Below are 22,205 nucleotides of genomic sequence, written 5' to 3' on the forward strand. Positions count from 1 at the left end.
CCACATTAAGCTGACAACCTGTGATATAACTCGAATACTGTTAAAAGCGGTGTTAAACACAACTCACTCACGTTATTCACTGATTAGAAGACCAATAAACTCAAAGAGGAACATGTCCAGATACAATATATAGTAGTAGGCAGAGAAAGTGAAGATCCGGGTTAGAATAGGTCTTCAGCAACTCAGTCATGCCGTAAAAGGCGACAATGCTTGTCACAAGAGGCGACTCTGCTTGTCGTAGAGGCAACTGATGGGATCGGGTGGTCAGGCTCACTGACTTGGTTGAAGCATGTCATCGTTTCCCAACTGTATGGATCGATGCTTATGATGTCAGTCACTGGATTGTCTGACTCGATTATTTATTGCTGAGTGCAGCGTTAAACAAACAAACAAACAAACAAAACATGGTTTAATTGGACAGCAGTCGTTATCAGTGCATTTTTCTTGAGGAGCTCAAAAGGATTAAGAAATAATTGGTAATGTAGAAATTATTACACCAGCATGTGTCATTCTGATTTTACGAAACTTGTGTAAGCATGGTAAGAATTCGCTCGCTCTCACTTTGGAAATACAAGAATTCTGACATGTTTCCTAAAATCAGTATGACATGCTCAGATAATAATCTCCCTACATATTTTTTGTTTGTTTACATCTGACCTCATTTGTACCTATAATTAAGTCGGTGACTTGTTTCCTTCAGAGAATATCTACATCAGTTGGCGATGTGATTGAGTCAGTAGACAAGAATGTCAACCGCCTCTACTACGAGAGTGTGAAGAAGAACGACACTGAGTACAAGATTGGAGACTCTTGTTACATTCTTCCTGATGCGTTTGACTTCACCGTCAAACACGCACCTGTCAAGAAACCAAAGTCGGAAGGCAAGGTAGGAGGACTCCATCTGGTTCCATTACACATCCAATTTGTGACTGGTTGCAGGGGTTTAACTAGACCTGATCAGAGCAAATCTAGAGCAAATGTCACTAAAAATCCCCCTGCGTTCTATTGCTTGTTCTACGAGGCGAATCACTTTGATCTGGACGTCAAGGGGTCAGGTAGTCTAGTGGTTAAAGCAATCGCTCATCATGCCAAAGACCTGGGTTGGTATGCCGACATGGGAGCCCATTTCTGGTGGGTGTCCCCCGCCGTGATATTGCAGGAATATCGCTAAAAGTGTGTAAAACCATGCTCGCTTGCTTGCTTACTTGGGGCCTAGCGGTTAAAGTGTTCGCTTGTCACGCCGAAGACCCGGGTTCCATTCCCGATATGGGTACAATGTGTGAAGCCCATTGTTGGGTTCCCCAGCAATGATATTGCTGGAATATTGCTAAAAGCGGCGCAAAACCATACTCACTCACTCACTCACTTGCTAGCTCTCCTCACTGATAACTGTTCTGTCTTGCTTCAGGTCGATGAGGAGTTGTACCCAGAGGCCTACAGGAAGTCGTCGTACATCAACATCAAGGGCTCCAATGAACAGTGCCCTGAGCCGTATCGTATTGGCCGCATCACACAGATCTTCTGCAAGAAAGCAGGTGGCAGCAAGCTGGTCAATCTATCCGAAATCAAGATCAGAGTCGCAAAGATGTACAGGTGGGGACCAATATGGCAACATTTTCAGGAGGAATTACCTCACATAGACTATGAGAAAGGGTATTTGGTTGTAAAAAGAGTGACCCAGTTTATGTACCATACTCCTCAACGTAGATCTTTGAGCAAAGAAAAATAGTGACCCAGTTTTCAAAACATACTCCTCAATGTGTACACATCTTTGAGCAAAGAAAAATAGTGACCCAGTTTTCCTACCATACTCCTCAACGTACATCTTTGAGCAAAGAAACAAAAAGATGCTGTCAAGAAATATATGAATGATCAAGATCAGCCTTTTGTCAAGTATATTAGCATCCATATACAGAAGACAAGGCCTCGTCCATGAAGCAGTCTTAACACCCTAAGTACAAGTGTGTGTTAATAAAGTTGGAGCAACAGATCACCTTGTTGAAGGGCACACCAATTCTCAAATCGAATCTGGAACTTAAATTAGCCTACTAACATGACAAGGTATCGTAAACTTGATTTCTTGAGATTTGAGACAACACTTTTTAGTTATGTCTGTATTTAAATCATGTCTTGAAAGATTCAAACACTTGAGAAATTTCCTTTGAAACAGATTGTAACTATTTATGTATGATGTTATTTGAAATTATCCATGTACCTTATAGTGTCTGTTTGAGATGGTTATGCTGTGATGTTTATGATTTGATCAGACCAGAAAACACCCACAAAGGACTGCAGGCAACATACCACTGTGACCTGAACATGCTGTACTACACCGAGGAAGGTAGGAAATAGAGAATCATAGTCACCCTTGTGTCGTTTGATATCAAATATATCAACACTCTTTGATAAACGTGGAAAAACTCTGATGCTTGCCGAGGAGTTTTACCACTTTTATCGATGAGTGTTGATATATTGGTTATCAAAAGACACGACGGTGAGATTTAATTTATCATCCAACATCATTCTTCCAACTTTTTCAGTTTGTAGACAGTAACAAGCACTGTCTTAAGTGTAAAAAGCACTGCTAACAGCTTCAGTGGCAGAGCCGTTAGTGATGTCATTTGATTGTGACATCATGGTAACCAATGATGTTACAATGGTCTGAAAAGCATTGCTGTGCAATTTCATTGCAGCAATATCTACAATGTAGATAATGTAGACCAAAGCGATATCTCCTGTCGGAGCCAGTTTTGGATGATAAAACACTGATACAGTCCCTTCGTACCCCCAGTTAGGACCCTTGTTCATCACGCACTCTTCCATATATAATTACCTAACACATGAAGATCCGCGCAGAGAATAGGTTTTCAGCAATCCATGCTTGCCGTAAGAGGCGACTAACGGAATTGGGTGGTCGGTTTGGCCGACTTGGTTGATGCATGTCATCGTATCCCAAATGGGTGGATCAATGCTCATGATGTCAGTCACTGGATTGTTTGGCCCAGATTCGATTATTAACAGACCGCAGTCCTATAGCTGGAATATTTCTGAGTGCGGCGAATAAACACTCGCTGCACCTGTGAGGCCACCCTGAGGATGTTGTGGCAGTGGTGCTGTTGCATGGACTTCGTATTGATGGTGTGTGTTGTTACAGAGGAAGTTGTCGACTTCAAGCTGGTTGAGGGGAAATGCCAGGTTGTGTATGGAGGCAACATCACCACTTCCCTTGACGACTACTTCGAGAGTGGACCAGATCGATTCTACTTTAATGAGGTAAAAATTGAAATTGTGAAATGTCATGAAATATTCAATATAATGATTAATTAAGTTTAAGTCTTGAAAGATACTTTACAATTAACAACAGATAGAGAGATCACTTTGTCCCTGTTACCTTTTGTCAGTAATGTGGATTGACCTTTGATATTTTTCATCGGTCAACTCTTCCCCCTCATCAGTGTAACCTGTAATGATGGCGGCATGTCACTAAACCCGACGGCATGCATCATTGATCATAATATTAATCACTGGGTTGTCTGATTCAATCTTGATTTATTTATTTTTTACATACAGCTGTCACATAGCTGGAATATTGTTGAGTGTGGCGTTACACAATATATGCATGCGCACCACGCACACCACTAGGTCACATCATTATGAGATGTATAGTTCAGTGGTGCCCCATGCTTACTTTTGAGCTGATTTTGCAAGTGGTCACAATGGATGACCTGGCTGATGGTTATCTCACACCGATGATCAACCGCTGTTTACTGATATACCCGTGAAGATCCGGGGTAGAATAGGTCTTCAGCAACCCATGCTTGCCCTAATAGGCGACCATGCTTGTCGTAGAAGGCGATTAACGGGATCGGGTGGTCAGGCTCGCTGACTTGGTTGATGCATGTCATCGTATTCCAAATGCATGGATCTATGCTCGTGATGTCAATCACTGATTGTCTGGTCCAGACTCGATTATTTACAGACCGCTGTCATATAGCTGGAATATTGCTGAGTGCAGCCTTATACAACAAACAAAGACAAAAGAAGTTACTAATATACCTTTACCAGAGGGAAACGTTGAAATGGCCACAAGTTTCTTGGAAGTATGTTGTGGAAAGCTTGTGTGATTGTGAAGCGGTTGTGGGTCAGAAGGTGTGAATTAATCATGCAGTCTGCCACTGCTTCTTGCGGTCCATTTCAACTCATGAAGATCCAGGTAGAATAGGTCTTCAGCAACCCATACTTACAATAAAAGGCGACTAACGGGACTGGGCGGGCTGACTTGGTTGATGCATATCATCGTATTCCAATTGTGTGGATCAATGCTCATGTCAATCACTAGATTGTCTGGTCCAAACTCGATTATTTACAGACTGTCGCCATATAGCTGGAATATTGCTGAGTGCGGCATTAGACAAACAAAACAAACGCGTTCCATTTACCAGAATGGTCCAGTGAAAGTGTTGCAGAAAACTAAATGATTCTTATTGTGTTCATTATTCAGTCCTACAACAGTGAGAGTAAGACATTTGAGGAGCCACCATCAAAAGCTAAACTCATGGGAGGCAAGGGAAAGGTAGGTGCACATATTACTCCTTCAAAAACTTCATCTTTTAAAAAGCTGCGGCAGAATTATTCAACCCAACGTCATCTAAGAGAATAGTCGTGCCCTTAAGGAGTTGCCGTGAAATTGATTTGTTTGGTCATGGTTGATTGATAATCAGATTTTCATGAGCCAGATAGCTCTTTGTACTCGTAATGAAAATTTCATGGCTGGTGTAGTTAACTTGACGGACCCAGACTTACCACATCGAATGAAGTTCATGACAGACGGGACATTATTTACAGGCCGTCTTTATATTGCTGTCGGGGCAGTGATGTGGCCTTGTGGTTAAAATGTTCGCTCGTCACACTGAAGACCCAGGTTCAATTCCCCGCATGGGTACAATGTGTGAAACCCATTTCTGGTGTCCCCTGTCGTGATATTGCTTAAATATTGCTAAAAGCGGTGTAAAACCACACTCACTCACTCACTGCTCATATTGCTGGAAACCGGGTTTTACCGAAGCGGTAAACGTCTGAGACCAGCATTACTTAGGCTTTCCTCCCACATTAAGCTGACACTCCGAGATGTACCGAATATCGCTGTGTATAAGGCAACTTTTTCATACCTAGAATTAGGGGGCTGTCGGGGGTCGTCTTATACACAGGGTTAAAGAGTTTTGATGTTTCTTACCCAACACAAAGACAGTACTATGAGCATGTAACACCAGAAAAACCTTGTCGACAAATCTGTTCTGAATTTCTGTTCAAATCAGCATTAAGCCTAACTCACTCATTCGCTAATATTGCTGAGTGCGAAATAAGCAATAAACAGACATCATCAGTGTCTGCATCTGTTCCAGGGGAAAGGCAAGGGAAAGGGGAAAGGAAAGGGAAAGTCTGCCGCAGAAGACTCAGATCAAAAGGAGGCAGAAAATGTTCAGGTCCACCGCCTCCGAACCCTTGACGTGTTTGCTGGCTGTGGAGGTAGGTCTATTCCTTGATTTGAAAGGTTATGTTAAACATTGTTGCCAGGTATGGTATAATTCAAAATATATTGAATATCCAATACTATTAACACCCAATGCGAATGATAACATTTCAGTAAGTACTCAAAATGAAAATGTCTGAAGCCCAGATACTGTTCAAAGGAGCATTAATCCGAATGTGTTTCGCAGGACTCTCTGAGGGCTTTCACCAGGCAGGTATGGCGGAGTCACGATGGGCCATAGAGAAGGAGGAGCCAGCCGCTCAGGCGTTCCGCCTCAACAACCCCGGCTGTACGGTGTTCACGGAGGACTGCAACTTGCTGCTCAAGTGGGTCATGGAGGTAGGCGATCCTTGTCCAATCGCAGTGCCGCATTGTAAACGTGGGCTGGGGTAATTGAGAAGTGGGACGTAGGGGCCAGGGTCATTGAGAAGTGGGACGTAGGGGCTAGGGTCATTGAGAAGTGGGACGTAGGACGTAGGGGCTGGGGTAATTGAGAAGTGGGACGTAGGGGCTAGGGTCATTGAGAAGTGGGAGGTAGGACGTAGGGGCTGGGGTAATTGAGAAGTGGGACGTACGGGCTTGGGTAATTGAGAAGTGGGACGTACGGGCTAGGGTAATTGAGAAGTGGGACGTAGGGGCTGGGGTAATTGAGAAGTAGGACGTAGGGGCTGGGGTAATTGAGAAGTGGGACGTACGGGCTGGGGTCATTGAGAAGTGGGAGGTAGGGGCTAGGGTCATTGAGAAGTGGGACATAGGACGTAGGGGCTGGGGTAATTGAGAAGTGGGACGTAGGACGTAGGGGCTGGGGTAATTGAGAAGTGGGACGTATGGGCTGGGGTCATTGAGAAGTGGGACGTACGGGCTGGGGTAATTGAGAAGTGGGACGTAGGGGCTGGGGTAATTGAGAAGTGGGACCAAGGGGCTGGGGTAATTGAGAAGTGGGACGTAGGGGCTGGGGTCATTGAGAAGTGGGACGTAGGGGCTGGGGTAATTGAGAAGTGGGACCAAGGGGCTGGGGTAATTGAGAAGTGGGAGGTAGGGGCTGGGGTCATTGAGAAGTGGGACGGAGGGGCTGGGGTCATTGAGAACTGGGACGTAGGGGCTGGGGTAATTGAAAACTTGGAGGTAGGGGCTGGGGTCATTGAGAAGTGGGACGTAGGAGCTGGGGTAATTGGGACGTCGGGGCTTGGGTAATTGAGAAGTGGGAGGTAGGGGCTGGGGTCATTGGGACGTCGGGGCTGGGGTAATTGAGAAGTGGGAGGTAGGGGCTGGGGTAATTGAGAAGTGGGAGGTAGGGGCTTGGGTCATTGAGAAGTGGGAGGTAGGGGCTGGGGTAATTGAGAAGTGGAAGGTAGGGGCTTGGGTCATTGAGAAGTGGGAGGTAGGGGCTGGGGTAATTGAGAAGTGGGAGGTAGGGGCTTGGGTCATTGAGAAGTCGGAGGTAGGGGCTGGGGTAATTGAGAAGTGGGAGGTAGGGGCTGGGGTCATTGAGAAGTGGGAGGTAGGGGCTTGGGTAATTGAGAAGTGGGAGGTAGGGGCTGGGGTCATTGAGAAGTGGGAGGTAGGGGCTGGGGTAATTGGGACGTTAGGGCTGGGATAATTGAGAAGTGTGTTGCAGGGTGTCATTTCCATGTTGTTGTTTCAGGGTGAGAAGTGTGACACTCATGGCCAGCGGCTGCCCCAGAAGGGGGAAGTAGAGCTGCTGTGTGGGGGACCCCCATGTCAGGGCTTCAGCGGCATGAACAGATTCAACTCCCGGGAATATTCCAAGTTCAAGGTACGATGCTGCCGCTCAGACATGGACTTGTTCTAGCAGTCATGCCTTGAACATTCCTTCACCATATTCCTTCAGGAGATAACATGTATCATTTTGATGTTTCTGATCTGAATTATAAGTGTTCAGAGTAACCCCCCTTTGATACCAGGATCTGCTGGTGTTAGGATGAATTATAATGTCTGATTATAATGTTGACAGTCCACTTGCACATGAAATCCTGGTGTTAATGATTGCATCTCCGAAACTGTTTCATAACTTAGATAGTCATGGTGCACTTAACAACTGGTCATGATCTATTTGAACAAAAAATGCTCATTTGTTTTGCCCCATCTTTATAACACCTACGCAACTCCTCACTTAAGCATCCTCCCACATTAATCCAATTGATCCCTCTTTCAAAGTCATTCAAAACAATTAAAAATAAATTCATTACTGTTTTGCCTTTATTCATTTTCTGAAGTATTCCCCTGTATTTTTTCATTAAAAATGTCTTGTCTTTCAGAACTCCCTGATCTCCTCATACCTGAGCTACTGTGACTATTATCGTCCACGGTTCTTCCTCCTGGAGAATGTTCGTAACTTTGTCAGCTTTAAACGCAGCATGGTACTGAAACTAGCGCTGCGCTGTCTTGTCCGCATGGGGTACCAGTGCACGTTCGGCGTGCTGCAGGCGGGATGCTACGGCGTGTCACAGACCAGACGCAGGTTGGTTCACAAACAGGGGTAGCCTAGTGCTTAAAGCATTGGTTCATGATGGTGAAGGGGGCACGGGTGGCCCAGTCGTCTAAGGCGCCGCGATTCGCTGTGCAGAGTTGCGTCCCTTGGGCATGCCAGAAACCTATGATTGTTCGAATTCCGGTTCGCCCCAATTATGTTTCTAGGTTTGTCAGCACCATACCCGTGCTCGTTGGTTTCACCAAAAGTGGTAAATGTCTTAGACCTGCATCACTTCGGGCTTTCCTCCCACATTAAGCTGCCACGCCTTGATATAACTGGAATTATGTTAAGAGCGGCGTTAAACCCAAATCACTCACTCACTCACTCATGATGGTGAGGGTGAGGTGAAATGGGGTTAAGCCGCCTATGTGTCGGTTGCCTGCCTGCTTGCTTGCTTGCTTGCTTGCTTGCTTGCTTGCTTGCTTGCTTGCTTGCTTGCTTGCTTGCTTGCTTGTATTAGTGTGATGCTGGTTTTATAGTGCTTCTGTGAGATATCATGCTGCAGTTAAACTTGGATACCCCAATCAGACACAGTATACGGACAGAGCAGACCAGGCCTTGTCTTACCCCTTAATGCAGAGCGCCAGGCGACTGCCTCTGTGGTCTATTAGGAGAGTGGAAGGTCTGGGGTTCAATCCCCTGCCATGTCATACCAAAAGATGTTAAAATATAGTACTTATTGTTACCCTGTCTGGTGCTCGGCATTAAGGGGCTAAAACAAGGACTAGTCGGCTCACAGTCAGTACACTGTGTCTGAGTGGGGTATTCATGTTAAACTGCGGCATGGTATCTCAGTGGGCTAGCACTATAGTAAAAACGTACACGCGTGCGCCTGCATGCACGTAACTATATAAATGCAATAATCTTGAACGTTTCGTTAAACCACATTTCACCTCACCACATACCCAAGCACCAGGCAGGGTAACGACAAGATCTATGTTTTAACGTCTTTGGTTATGACGCAGCTGGTGATTGAACCACTAGCCATAGATGCTCTATCCACTAGACCATGGAAGCTGCCCATGTTGAAAGGCCAGCCGCACAGTGTAATTTGTGAAGCCCATTTCTGGTGTTCATGCTGTTTGGACCGCCTCCGTGGTCTTGTGGTAGAGCGTCCGCCCGGAGAGCGGAAGGTCCAGGGTTCGATCCCGGGCCGCGTCATACAAAAAGACGTTAAAAGATTGTACTTGTTGTTACCCTGTCTGGCGCTCGGCATTAAGGGGCTAAAACAAGGACTGGTCGGCTCGGAGTCAGTATACTGTGTCTGAGTGGGGTATTCATGTTAAACTGCGGCATGGTATCTCAGTGAGCTAGCACTATAAATCGGCATCAGTCCGGACTAGTACAAGCAGCCACACACACACACACACACGTGCATGCACGTCGCTATATAAGTGCAATAATCTTGGACGCGACGTTAAACCCAATTTCACCTCACCTCACCTCATGCTGTTTGATTTGTCTTTAAATATTGGTTGATAAGTTAAGTATGTAGCCTTGACAACTCTATGTCGATTAAGTCCTCTGGAACAGCCGATTCTGGAGATGAATAGGCCCCCTAGTACCTTATGCCTGGTGTGTCCGTGGTAATTGAGGTTAAGAATTTGTTTCCAGCAACCTATGCTGGTCAATTTGATCGTTTGGGCAGGCTCGGTGACTTTGTTTATAACGTGTCAGCGAGCTTTGACAATGGTAGAAATTGGCACTAGTCCTGTAGTCCTTGCCAAATTGCCCAACAGTTAAGGTATCATAAGGACTAGTAGATATTTGCCATTTTTAAGGTCCTTGCTATATGTTATCATGATAAGGACTAGTGGACTAAAAATGATAATTTTGATTGCTGCCTGACAAGGTGGATCGTTGCTCATAATATCAATCACTGGGTTGTCGGGACCAGACTCCATTATTTACAGGCCACATCATTCAGGTGGAATATGCTGAGTCAGGCTTTGAACAACAAACGCACTTAATGCCTACGAAAGAGGATCAGTTTGATCATACTGATTGCGTGTCATTGTGCACAAGATTCCGGGGTAGAATACCCATGCTTGCCGTAAAAGGTGACCATGCTTGTCGTAAAAGGCGACTAACGGGATCGGGTGGTCAGACTCGCTGACTTGGTTGATGCATGTCATCGATCCCAATTGCGTGGATTGATGCTCATGATATGAATCACTGGATTGTCTGGTCCAGACTAGATTATTTACAGACCGCCGTCATATAGCAACAAACCAACCAAATCATTGTGCACAAATAACATGGATTGGTGATCATGCTATCAGTCACTAGTTTGTCTTGCTCAGTCTTGATTATGTACAGACAACCCAGACATTACTGGAATATTGCTGACTACAGCGTTTAACAAAGTACCCTTGTCACTTAGTCGACACTGTTGAATTGCCTCTGCAGTGATCACTGGAGGATTGATAGGGCCAACTTCAGTTCAGTAGGGAAGCACCTGAGCCCTGTAATGGCATCAATGATCATAATAATGGGGGGCGGTCGGGTAGCCTAGTGGTTAAAGCGTTCGCTCGTCACGCCGAAGACCCAGGTTCGATTCCCGACATGGGTACAATGTGTGAAGCCCATTTCTGGTGTCCCCCGCCGTGATATTGCTGGAATATTGCTAAAAGCGGCGTAAAACCATACTCACTCACTCACTCATAATAAAGGTGCTGAATGTTTAAATATTGAGATGATACAAAGATTTAAGAATATGTGTTTGCCTTCACAGAGCCATCATCCTGGCCGCGGCCCCCGGGGAGAAACTACCCTTCTACCCCGAGCCTCTCCACACCTTCACCCGAAGAGCCATGCAGTTGTCCGTCGCTGTAGACGACAAAAAGGTAGCAATACTACATCTACTTCAGATCAAAAGTCACCATCACAGGGATTTATCTAGACTTGTTTTGAGGACATATTTGAGCCCCACCCCTGCAACAATTGATAGTTTCTATTTCATGTAAACATAGTTACAACATGACCCCAAATCATGAAAATGAAGAAGAGGTCTAATTTTAAATCGTTGTATTGAGTGCAGTGTTACAATGCAATGTTAAAATACCTCTGCAAGTAATAACGTCTTACTTTTCCCAATTTGCCTGCCAAAGGCTCTTAGTGAGTGAGTTGGGTTTAACGCCGCTTTGAACAGTATTCCAGTTATATCATGGCGTGTCAGCTTAATGTGGGAGGAAAGCCTGAAGTGATGCAGGTTTACCACTTCGTTGAGACCCACGAGCACGGGTATGGTGCTGACAAACCTAGAAGAATAACTGGTTTGAACTGGGATTCGAACACACAATCATAGGTTTCTGGCGTGCCGAAGGGACGCAACTCTGCACAGCGAATTGCATCGCTTTAGACGACTAGGCCACCCGTGCTCCTCAAAGGCTCTTAAATTGGCTTCTCAGATAAATCCCTGCATCAGCGCAAGTGCAGTGATGGTGAGCAAGCAATAATTTTAGCAGCATTTGTAGATGGGGATTCCAGGTTAGAACACGTCCCCAGCAACCTATGCGTGTCATACAAGGGGACTAAGTGGATCGGGTAGTCTGATTCGGTGACGAGGTTGACTGTGTCTTACCCCCCAACGACTTGTGACATTCGAACAGTCACGATTTTTATTCATTTGCAGGCTGCTATCAAATAGTTGAAATTCTGCTATCATATAGTTGGATTGTCTTGTTAAGCAAAACACAGATGTGTAGATGGCCATTGTTTGGAACTTGTCAAATTAGCATGACACAACTCATGACCTTGATTTTATTGTGTGTTGCAGTTTAACTCCAACATCACCCGAGTAACATCAACACCATTCCGCACAATCACCGTGAAGGACACCATGTCCGACCTCCCAGAGATCCGCAACGGAGCCAAGGCCGAGGAGATCAGCTACAAAGGCGACCCACAAACACACTTCCAGAAAATGGTACTTGTGAATTAGTAACAGGGAATCGAACCCGGGTCTTCGGCATGACGAGCGAACACTTTAACCACTAGGCTACCCGACCGCCCCGGATAAGAGATGAGGAAGCACTATAATACAAACATCATCCTTGTGATACTCTTGTAATGTGATCAGATGATAATGTTTAGGTCTTAGACATACCCAAGGATAACTTACTTATCTACTATTCCTCCGTTTTTGTTTACCCCACTTCCCTGATGAGAAAGTCATCACTACAACGTGAAGGTGTTGTGTATATTGTTGACTGCAGTCACTCAACGTTGACACTAATATCTGTAAACTCTTCGCTGTAGTCACTCATCATTGCCTGTAATACCTGAACTCTTCGTTGTACACTCAACATTGCCTGTAATACCTGAACACTCATCGCTGTAGTCACTCATCGTTGCCAGTATTACCTGAACACCCTTTACTGAAGTCATTCAACGTTGCCAGTATTACCTGAATACCCTTTACTGTAGTCATTCAAAGTTGCCAGTATTACCCGAACACACTTTGCTGTAGTCACTCATCATTGCCAGTAATACCTGAACACTCTTCACAATAGTCACCGACCCCTATTAAGACCTGAACACTGTTTTGTGTTTTAGATCCGTGGCAAGCAGCACCAGCCAATTCTGCGAGACCATGTGTGTAAGGAGATGAGTGCACTAGTCCACGCCCGCATGCAGCACATCCCCCTGGCCCCAGGGTCCGACTGGCGGGATCTGCCCAACTTGGAAGTCAGGCTGTCAGATGGAAACAAGACAAAGAAACTGTAAGCTGGATTCAAGAGATTCAGACTCAGATATTTGACAGTGGTCAATCGTCTGTCCATTTTCTGTCACGATGTAACAACACTTGAAATTGCATTACGATTACGGTCTCATCAAAACCTACTCAGTCAAAGTTTCCTAGATCACTGGTCCTGTGGAAACCTGGGTGAGAATACGTCCCATTTTCCCCATGCTCATAAGAGCCAACTCAAATGGACGTTCAGTTGATCAGGCTGTGGAACTTTTAAAATTGTGGTTCAAACTACCTTTGTGTGGATCATTGTTCATTATTTCCGTCACTGGGTTGCTTTGTGCATTCTTTTGTACAGGCTGATCTAGCTAGAATGTGCTGACTGGCATTAAACAACATTCACTCACTCGTCCTCATATGTTAGTTGCAAATTATCAGGTCCTAGTCTGAAGAACCAGTCTTTCATGTCCGCAAGCTCACTCCTTTTGAGAACATCAGTTGTGATAGGTTTGTAAATCCGCCTGGGGTCCATGCAGGTAGCAAAGGTACTTAAGTCCCCGTGGACCCTAGCATGGCGATCTACCTTCAGCTGCTGACGATCTATAGCCCTTTTTTTTATGTATTGTTACATACAGTGGTATCTTTTTATTTTTGTATGCTAGTTTTAAATATTAATCTGTGATAATCTAGTTATTTTAATGTCCATCAAGGACAGGTTTTTATTTAATCTAAATATATATGTATTGTTAATGTATTACTTCTCGTCACGATATGGCCGAAATATTGCTGATGTGGCATTAAATATTAACTCACTCACTCACCCAGATCTAGCAGGACTAGGGGATTTGCAGGTATCCGGCCAACTCACTGTAACAGTCAATTAATGACAGGTGGCACAGGGTCCCCTGATTGTGAGTTCATTGGCATCATACCCATCTACTATGGGGCTTTCCCTCAACATCAAACTTTCTTGCTGTATATGAAGTACAAAAATAATAATGAACCGATTTGCAGAATATAGAGCCACCATGATCGACACTGTGCTTTCTCTCAAAATTAAACATCACTTTCTCAATATATATGAAGTACAACAACAAAAACCACATGCACTTATTTGCAGATTGTACAGCCACATGACAGACAATGGGCTTTCCTTCCACATTAAACATCTCTAACTCGCTCGCTTGCTCTATAAGAAGTACAATAAAATATGATCTTATTTGCAGATTGTACAGCAACCATGACTTTCCTTCCACATTAAACATCTCTAACTCGCTCGCTTGCTATAAGGGAATTCTATACAATAAGATATGATCTTATTTTCAGATTGTACAGCCACAATGATAAGCGCAACGGCAAGGGGCCGAAGGGAATGTTGAGGGGTGTGTGCACCTGCGCGGAAGGGAAGCAGCCGTGCGACTCAATGGACAGGCAGTTCAACACTCTCATCCCCTGGTGTTTGCCCCACACTGGCAACCGACACAACAACTGGTCCGGACTGTACGGCCGCCTGGAGTGGGATGGATTCTTCAGCACAACAGTCACCAACCCAGAGCCTATGGGCAAACAGGCGAGTTCATGTTCATGTACACACAATGACTGACTTAAGCAGTGTCCAGGGGTCATTGAGGTTTGCTGCTGTTGTATTGAATCAAGGGATACCTAAATGTTTGACTTTTAACCTAAGGGCTGCAACAAGGGCCTGTAATCTTTCAGTTCAACACTGTTTAGGTGTAAGTTGGAGTAGATACATAGGGATTGCTGAAGTAAGTTAGTCATAAAGGCATTTATCTCGGATTTTATCAAGAAAAGAAATTTACAGGGTAAATTGATCAGCCAAAATAATTGTGCTGGAGCAATTAATCCAATAATCAGTCAATAAATTGAATTTTATGTTCTGTGATTATCAATCTGATCATACATAATCAACAAAACAAAATCTTTAAGACATTGAAAATATTAATATGACAGTAATTGATTATTGATCTATGATCGTACTTAATCGACAGAACAAATGCTTTAGGAACTGAAAATATTTGCAACATATATACCTTTGTAACATTATTTCAACAAGCACTGCAATGGTTGTTTCTTTAGGAAATGGACGTTCATGTTATTGGATGCATACTCCATTTAAGTAATCTGGGCCCTGCTATAGATCTGATAAATGTTCATAAAACGCAATGTATGTCATGCCTGATGGTTTGATTTTGGGGGACGTTACGTACGTATCAATGAAAGTATTCATGCCCTGTAAAAAGACCACCCGATATCCTGGCTTCGAATCTCGTTTAACATTTTTAAAACCAAATAAAAACATTTCCCATGTGTTGGATGTTATGCATTCCCTCCTGGCTGGCTGTTGTTTCTTGGTTGCTTACATTCCTGTTTCAATGGGGGGGGGGGGCACGGGTGGCCCAGTCGTCTAAGGCGCCGTGATTCGCTGTGCAGAGTTGCGTCCCTTGGGCACGCCAGAAACCTATGATTGTGGGTTCGAATCCTGGTTCGCCCCGATTATGTTTCTAGGTTTGTCAGCACCATAACCGTGCCTGGGGTTTCACCGAAGTGGTAAACATCCGAGACTCACATCACTTCGGGCCTTCCTCCCACATTAAGCTGACACCCCGTGATATAACTGTAATACTGTTAAAAGCGGCGTTAAACCCAACTCACTCACTCATTCCTGTTTCAATGATGATCTTTGTTATCCCAGGGCCGAGTGCTCCACCCTGAGCAGCATCGCGTGGTGAGCGTGCGGGAGTGTGCCAGGTCACAAGGCTTCCCCGACACATACAGATTCTTCGGCACAATCCTGGACAAGCATAGACAAGTAAGCACAGCGAAAAATATATTTGACATGTTATAGAAATAATAGGCACTGGTGTTTCATTGTGTACCGTTCAACTTACTGTGGGACCCGTGAAGATCCGGGGTAGAATCGGTCTTCAGCAACCCATGCTTGTAAAAGGCGACTATGGTTGTTGTAAGAGGTGACTAACGTGATCGGGTGGTCAGACTAGCTGACCTCGTTAACTCTTTCAACACCGTAGGCCGGTTATCCGGCCAAGAAGCATCGAGTCCCCAGACACCGCAGGCCGGTTATCCGGCCAAGCCGTAGTCACGTCAAAATTGTACTATATTTTTATGGACCTACCTGTAATATCATTCATTTATTAAATCTATCAAATTTCACAATGTCTGAAATACATATTCCATTTCAATTTAACATTTTTTATCGTTAAATTAAAAAATTATTCACTATTTCCCGCGATGTTATTGAAAATAAAATTCTCGGACACATTTCGACAACGGGTCCACATCGAACACGTCAAAGAGGAAAATAAAGACGTTTTAAACAAATCTTTAAATATATTATACAAAGTAATATATAAAATCAACAAAAAATATATCTAAAAGTAATCAAACTTACATCTAAGTTATTATTTTCATCTTTTCGTGCGATCGCGTGTAATGTAAGTCAAATGACATCACGGCTTTCGTCGCCTTGAATTCTCGGCTCGGACACGATGTTTAATGCAAAAATATATGCATGAAAAATCTTTGTCACAGCTCGTAACCTAGCACGATACATTCACGAAGTTCCATATTTATAATATATATCGTGATTTCCTGCTCAAAACGTTCAGAATAACACGATTTAACAAAATTCTTTCGCGAACTTCTGTAATTTATCGAACACGAGCTTGGTATCACAGCTGTAATTTGATTGGCTGCCTTAGGTCACGTGCTCAAAATTGACCAATCACGAAACTTGTAGCAGATTTCAGCAAGAAAGCGTCATTAGAAACCAATTTTAATCCAATGAAATCGCTTGTTATAACTACGGGGAAAAACAAGTCGATGTTACGAGCGTGTAGTTGAAGGAATAAGCTTTCCAGCGATGTGTCATATGCCATTCTTCGACGAACGTGTTATTCATACGAAACCTCGAAAACGGGGGTATTTCTTCATTTTACTGAGCGGACAGTCGCTGTTATCGGGAAATGGGTGATGACAGAGACTATTTATAATTCTTTTTAAAATGATTTTCCAATAACGTAAACAATGAAAATAAAATAGAAATAGGTACGTGGATATTATGAAATCATATATTTGCCGAAAATCGTCAAGTTTTCTCTTCCCTTTGTCCTTAAACTGGATGTTAACAACGTGTTAGCGTACATTTTTTATTTACAACGAATTTAATTAAGTTGTAGTGCATTATTTTAAATAATGTGAAAAACATAACTTTCATATTTATAAACCATAGGATCAGACCTTTCAAATGGTGTATAACATGTAGTAGCAAATATATTTTACAAGCAGGTATTTTCTTTGATAAATGTTGGCTTCATCTATCACACAAGAGCCTCTGGGAACTCGGTGTCCCAGCAGTAAACACTTCTGGTTGACTGGTGTTGAAAGAGTTAATGCATGTCATCATATCCCAATTGCAATACTCATGAAGTCAATCACTGGATTGTCAGGTCCAGACTCGATTATTTACAGACCGCTGTCGTAAGCTGGAATATTGCTGAATGCAGCGTTAAACAACAAATACAACCAAACAAAACACTCATTCGACTACCTCCATGGCACTTATTGTTACCTTGCCTGATGCCTAGCAGTCAGTGTAATGTGTCTTGAGTGAAGTATCAATGTTAAACTCAGTGGGCCCGGACTAGTACACACATGCACGCAGGTAAATAGTCTGGAAAGGGGTGTTAACCCAATATTACATTACATGACATAACCTCACTCACACACGTTTCAGGTTGGTAATGCAGTGCCGCCTCCCATGGCCAGGGAAATCGGTCGTGAAATCAAGAAATGTCTTGTATGGAAAACGCAGCAGGAGAAAAGCCAGAGTAAGGTGGAAGACATCGAGATGGAGGAGAAACCGGAAACAGCAGCAGAAGTTCCCAAAGTAGAATCCCCTATTAAAGCCGGGTCTTCGAGATGCTAGTCAGAAACAAGAAGTACATTTGACTGAACATATCCCACTGTGACGCATTGGTCAGTTTAATTTGGCACTGATCTCTGGTGCCGTCAGGGCACATAGCTTTGTGGAAGTGGATGCCAGCTCGCATGCTGATGACGAGAAAATCTTATTGGCCATGTTAAGTGCTCTGTGTGCTTGTGTAATTGAGTTGGTACACAATTCAAATTAATAAGACAATGATGTGACCAGGGCCCCGTTCCACAAAGCGATCTTAGCGCAACAATGATCGTAAGCCTATGTTAAAGTATGGGACTTAGTGCTAAGATCGCTTTGAGGAACGGGGCCCTGAACCTCGGGAGGACAATCAATCCTGGGCATTATGGGAAAGGAACAGTCAGTAACAAGCATGACAAATAGGATGAACAGCAAAATTCTGTTTCAAATGACAGGGATTATCAATATTCTCGAAGCTGTTTTGATGCGGAGTTGGTTCCCGTCAGCTGTTTTGGTCCACGAATAAAGGGCTCTAATCACAGAAACACCCTCGTGATCATTGGTCTGATCAACGTCTATGACCTGTATCTATAGGGCTGACACTCGACATCAAATACTGTCCTTAAACACAGCTTGGGATCTGATATGGTATTTAAAAATAATTTGTGATAATGAAGGCTTTGAAAGTAATTGAGTTTAATTGTGCAGAATGTCTTTTCTCTTTTACAAGGAACATTGCATTAGCTCATCGAGACTGAGACATTCTATTCATCACGTTGTCCTCACATGCGAGGTGTTTGCAAAAATTTGTTTTTATCGAACTTGACTATATCGTGTAAGTGTTGACTGTGTATCATAGCGAAAAAAGTTTGACAGCTACAGCATTATTCACTCGGCATGCTCAGTTGTTAACCTACTATGTTGGATCTACCTCTTGTGTTACACCATGAATGCATCTGTATGTACAGCTCATCTTATGTCATTTTCATATCTTTTTTTATATACATTAGCAGTCTCTGAGGGGTGACACATTGATCTCATTTGCTGCTAGTTGTAGTCCAGAGTTGCCTCCCTTAGCTTTGCCAGGATATGCTAGTTCAGATCCCATATTTGTCATGATCGTGATAATCAGTCTGTCGGCTAATACATTTTCTGGGTTTCACATAAATGGTTAAAGTCTACGACTTACATCACTTTAGACTTCTTCCTAAATTTCTTAATCCTTCAGCTGAATTCAGTTGGTATCAGTATTCAAAAAGAATCTCTTTTATATTGAAGCAAGGTGAATTCCAGGGACCACACGGTATTCGCACTACATTTGCATGTATCTGACACGTGTGATGTACTTATGATACTGACAGAGATTAGTATATGCAGAGAAATGTGCCCTGGAAAAATGCAGTTGGGTTGAGGACACAAATTTAAGTTTGCTTCATTATTTAGTTGCTGCTAATTGCAACTGTTATGCATGACAGCAGCTTGCACCATTTGGATAATAATGGAATGAAACTAGCTACGACAGTGATTAAAGGCACTCTAACGGATAGCATGGAATCCTTCAGAGACTGGATTTTTACTCATCAACAAAATTAAAGATCTTTTTAGTATGTTTAAATCAATGAAAAAAAGTTATTTTTAAGACATAAATAAAAAAGGAAAAATATTTCAGATATTTAACTTTTAGCTATTTTATTGTAAATAGAACCCCTACACCATGATTTTTAAGTTTAGTGGCATCAACACTCATGGTCTTGTGTACTGTATAATAACATCAAGACTTGTCTAAAGAACAATTGTAAATAAGCTCAAATGTATTTGATGTTCATAGTGCTCTGTTGTTCTTCAGATTCTTCATTTTCAAATGATTTTATTTCTCGTGCATTTAAAATTCATTTCTGTCAAATTCTATACATATGTATATTTAAAGCATCTTGTTCATTTACCATGTTTAATTTTAGTACAAAAGTGATATATATATTTTTACAGTGTTTGAAATGCATTGGTTTCATACGTCAGCATGACAGTACCGATATGCAGAACAAAAATACATGTTTTCTAAACTTGCTGAAGACATATTGTTTGGTATCATTGGAAAGATTTGAATGTCTTGACATGAAATTATACTTGTACATTCTTATCTAACTTGTTCTGTAATAAACTACATACTCTTATTTCATCGACTGTTGATTTTCTTCCTACAGGAGTCAAACCAGCGTTAGAAATTGGCACTAGTCCTATAGTCCTTTCCAAATTGCCCAATAGTTAAGGTATCAGAAGGACTAGTAGAAATTTTCCCTTTTAAGGGTTTTGTTATATATTATCATTATAAGGACAAGTGGTCTAAACCTGTTAGGTTCTAACGCTGCAAACGTCTTGAACTCAAAGATAGAAGAGTCACTTCTTTGAACTGGTTAAAAGTAAACTTGTGTTGCCCAAATTGTTTTATTGCAAAATTTAAGTGTGAAAAATGGCATAGCATACCACTATTTTGCCGCCCTATCACTAAATATGTTTCTCTATAGCAGCACATGCCAGAACCTCAGCAGAATCTGTTCAGATTTGAGATTTCAAATATGCTGAATCGTTTCTGTGAATATTTCAAATCAATCACTCATTTCCGTGGGGTCGCCTATTGGATATAGTGTTTGACCTGTTCGATTCCCCACCTGGGTACAATGTGTGAAACATTTGTGGTTTTCCCTGTCTTGATATTGCTGGAATAGTGTAAAAAGTGGCATAAAACAATACTCACTCATTTCCTTGAATTGTGGAAAGACCCTGCACAAAGTTCTACAGGGTACAGCAGGCGTGAAGAAAACATTTTTTCATTTCATTGAGTGTGTCGTATCTCCATTCTATAACTATAAACACCCTGGACCTAGTCGCCACCATAAATCGTGACTGGAAACAAAGCTATGGTGTTTTTGGGTCCAGGATATTTAGCTTAACAGATTGGAGTTACAATACCCTGGGTGACTGATGACAGGAATCCTACTCCAGGTGACATCCTCACCCAGTTTGTTTACTCAGTTCACTTTTGGTTAAGTTTGTTTTGTTTGTTGTTTAACGCCACACTCAGCAATATTCCAGCTCTTTGAACCCATGATGGGAATCGAACATGGGTCTTCGGTGTGATGAACGAACACTTTAACCACTAGGCTACCCGACCAACCTGGGGTGGGTTAAAAGACTGGGCCACCTGTGTTTCCAAAGTAAGTTTGTTTATTTGTTGTGTAACGCTGCACTCAGCAATATTCAAGCTATATGACGGCGGTCTGTAAATAATCGAGTCAGGACCAGACAAACCAGTGATTGACATCATGAGCATCGATCCACACAATTGGGATCGATGACATGCATCAACCAAGTCAGCGAGCCTGACCAGCTGATCCTGTTAGTCCCCTTTTACGACAAGCATAGTTGGCTCTTACGACAAGCATAGTCACCTACTACGGCAAACATGGGTTGCTGAAGACCTATTCTGCCCCGGATCTTCACGGATCTTTGGTTAAGTGCAAATCTGACAATCTGGGATATACAGTGATACTTCAGTACTGTTACTGCATCCCTTAGGCGTGCCAGAAATCTATGCACATGGCTTCAAATCCCAGCTCTTCAGCACCGTCCCCATGCTCATTGATTAAACATGTTTTCTTTGTTTAATGCTGCAATATTCCGTCTATTTTACGGTGGTCTGTAAATAATCAAGTCTGGACCAGACAATCCAGTGATTGCTATCATGAGCATCGATCCACGAAATTGGCATACAGTGACATGCATCAACCAAGTCAGCGATTCTGACCACCCGAACCTGTTGGTCGCCTCTTACGAAAACCAAAGTCGCCTTTTACAACAAGCATGGGTTCCAGAAGACCTATTCCAACCCGGATCTTCATGAGTGTTCCACGCAAGCCACTAAGGGCTTCCACATCAAGCTGACACGCTAGGGTGTAACTGAAATGCAGGTTAAAGTGGGAGCTACCACGGTCGTCACGTCACGAGTAGCCAGGTCCTGGATATGCATGAAGTTACTATTATATCTTACAGTAAAGAAACGCAACACAAGCTTTCTAAGACTAAAACTGATTCTGTTGAAGGTACAGCAACATTGATTCGGAAATAAAGGATTGCTTTAAGTAGCAGGAACTTGGCCACTGTCGCCATTATTGTCCGACTGGTACAAGCAATCACACACACACTTGCAAATAATCCTGCTTCCACCTCCCCTATCCGGTGTAATCCTTTGGCAAAGACCCAGGATATCTACAGGGGATGATTCCATGCCATATACATACAGTTTTGGATGCCATTCAATTATTTATTTCCGTCACTTGTTTAATCTGTGGTTTAACATAGAATTGCTGCATGGTGTTGTTAAGATTTCAATGCAAGCAATACCAGAAATGTTTTGTAATGACCATGTACAAACTGAAAACAGGACTAGTTCCAACCTTGGATAGATAGAATCCGTTGGTGTTCCAAATGTCCCAAAGCTAATTGGTCTACATTGATATGTTACAAATATAAAATCAACAACTGACCAATCAACATT

The 22,205-nt window shown here is 42.9% G+C and overlaps 1 protein-coding gene across 1 annotated transcript in view; it reads left to right on the forward strand.

Moving 5' to 3' along the window:
• LOC124145513 (DNA (cytosine-5)-methyltransferase 1-like) overlaps window positions 1-19,829 on the forward strand; it is a 45,049-nt gene extending 25,220 nt beyond the window's left edge. The window contains exons 22-36 of the mRNA XM_048389042.1: window positions 701-886; window positions 1,409-1,593; window positions 2,268-2,341; window positions 3,155-3,273; window positions 4,502-4,573; window positions 5,403-5,526; window positions 5,718-5,869; window positions 7,176-7,307; window positions 7,810-8,012; window positions 10,759-10,870; window positions 11,803-11,952; window positions 12,582-12,748; window positions 14,044-14,287; window positions 15,431-15,547; window positions 17,492-19,829. Of these exons, the coding sequence (XP_048244999.1) occupies window positions 701-886; window positions 1,409-1,593; window positions 2,268-2,341; window positions 3,155-3,273; window positions 4,502-4,573; window positions 5,403-5,526; window positions 5,718-5,869; window positions 7,176-7,307; window positions 7,810-8,012; window positions 10,759-10,870; window positions 11,803-11,952; window positions 12,582-12,748; window positions 14,044-14,287; window positions 15,431-15,547; window positions 17,492-17,683 (2,229 nt within the window). The 3' untranslated portion in view covers window positions 17,684-19,829. The remainder of the gene's footprint in view (window positions 1-700; window positions 887-1,408; window positions 1,594-2,267; window positions 2,342-3,154; window positions 3,274-4,501; window positions 4,574-5,402; window positions 5,527-5,717; window positions 5,870-7,175; window positions 7,308-7,809; window positions 8,013-10,758; window positions 10,871-11,802; window positions 11,953-12,581; window positions 12,749-14,043; window positions 14,288-15,430; window positions 15,548-17,491) is intronic.
• Window positions 19,830-22,205: the final 2,376 nt, after the last annotated feature.

The sequence above is a fragment of the Haliotis rufescens genome, unplaced genomic scaffold (genome assembly GCF_023055435.1).
Source record: "Haliotis rufescens isolate VD_foot unplaced genomic scaffold, xgHalRufe1.0.p SCAF_8, whole genome shotgun sequence".
NCBI classification, from domain to species: Eukaryota; Metazoa; Mollusca; class Gastropoda; order Lepetellida; family Haliotidae; genus Haliotis; species Haliotis rufescens.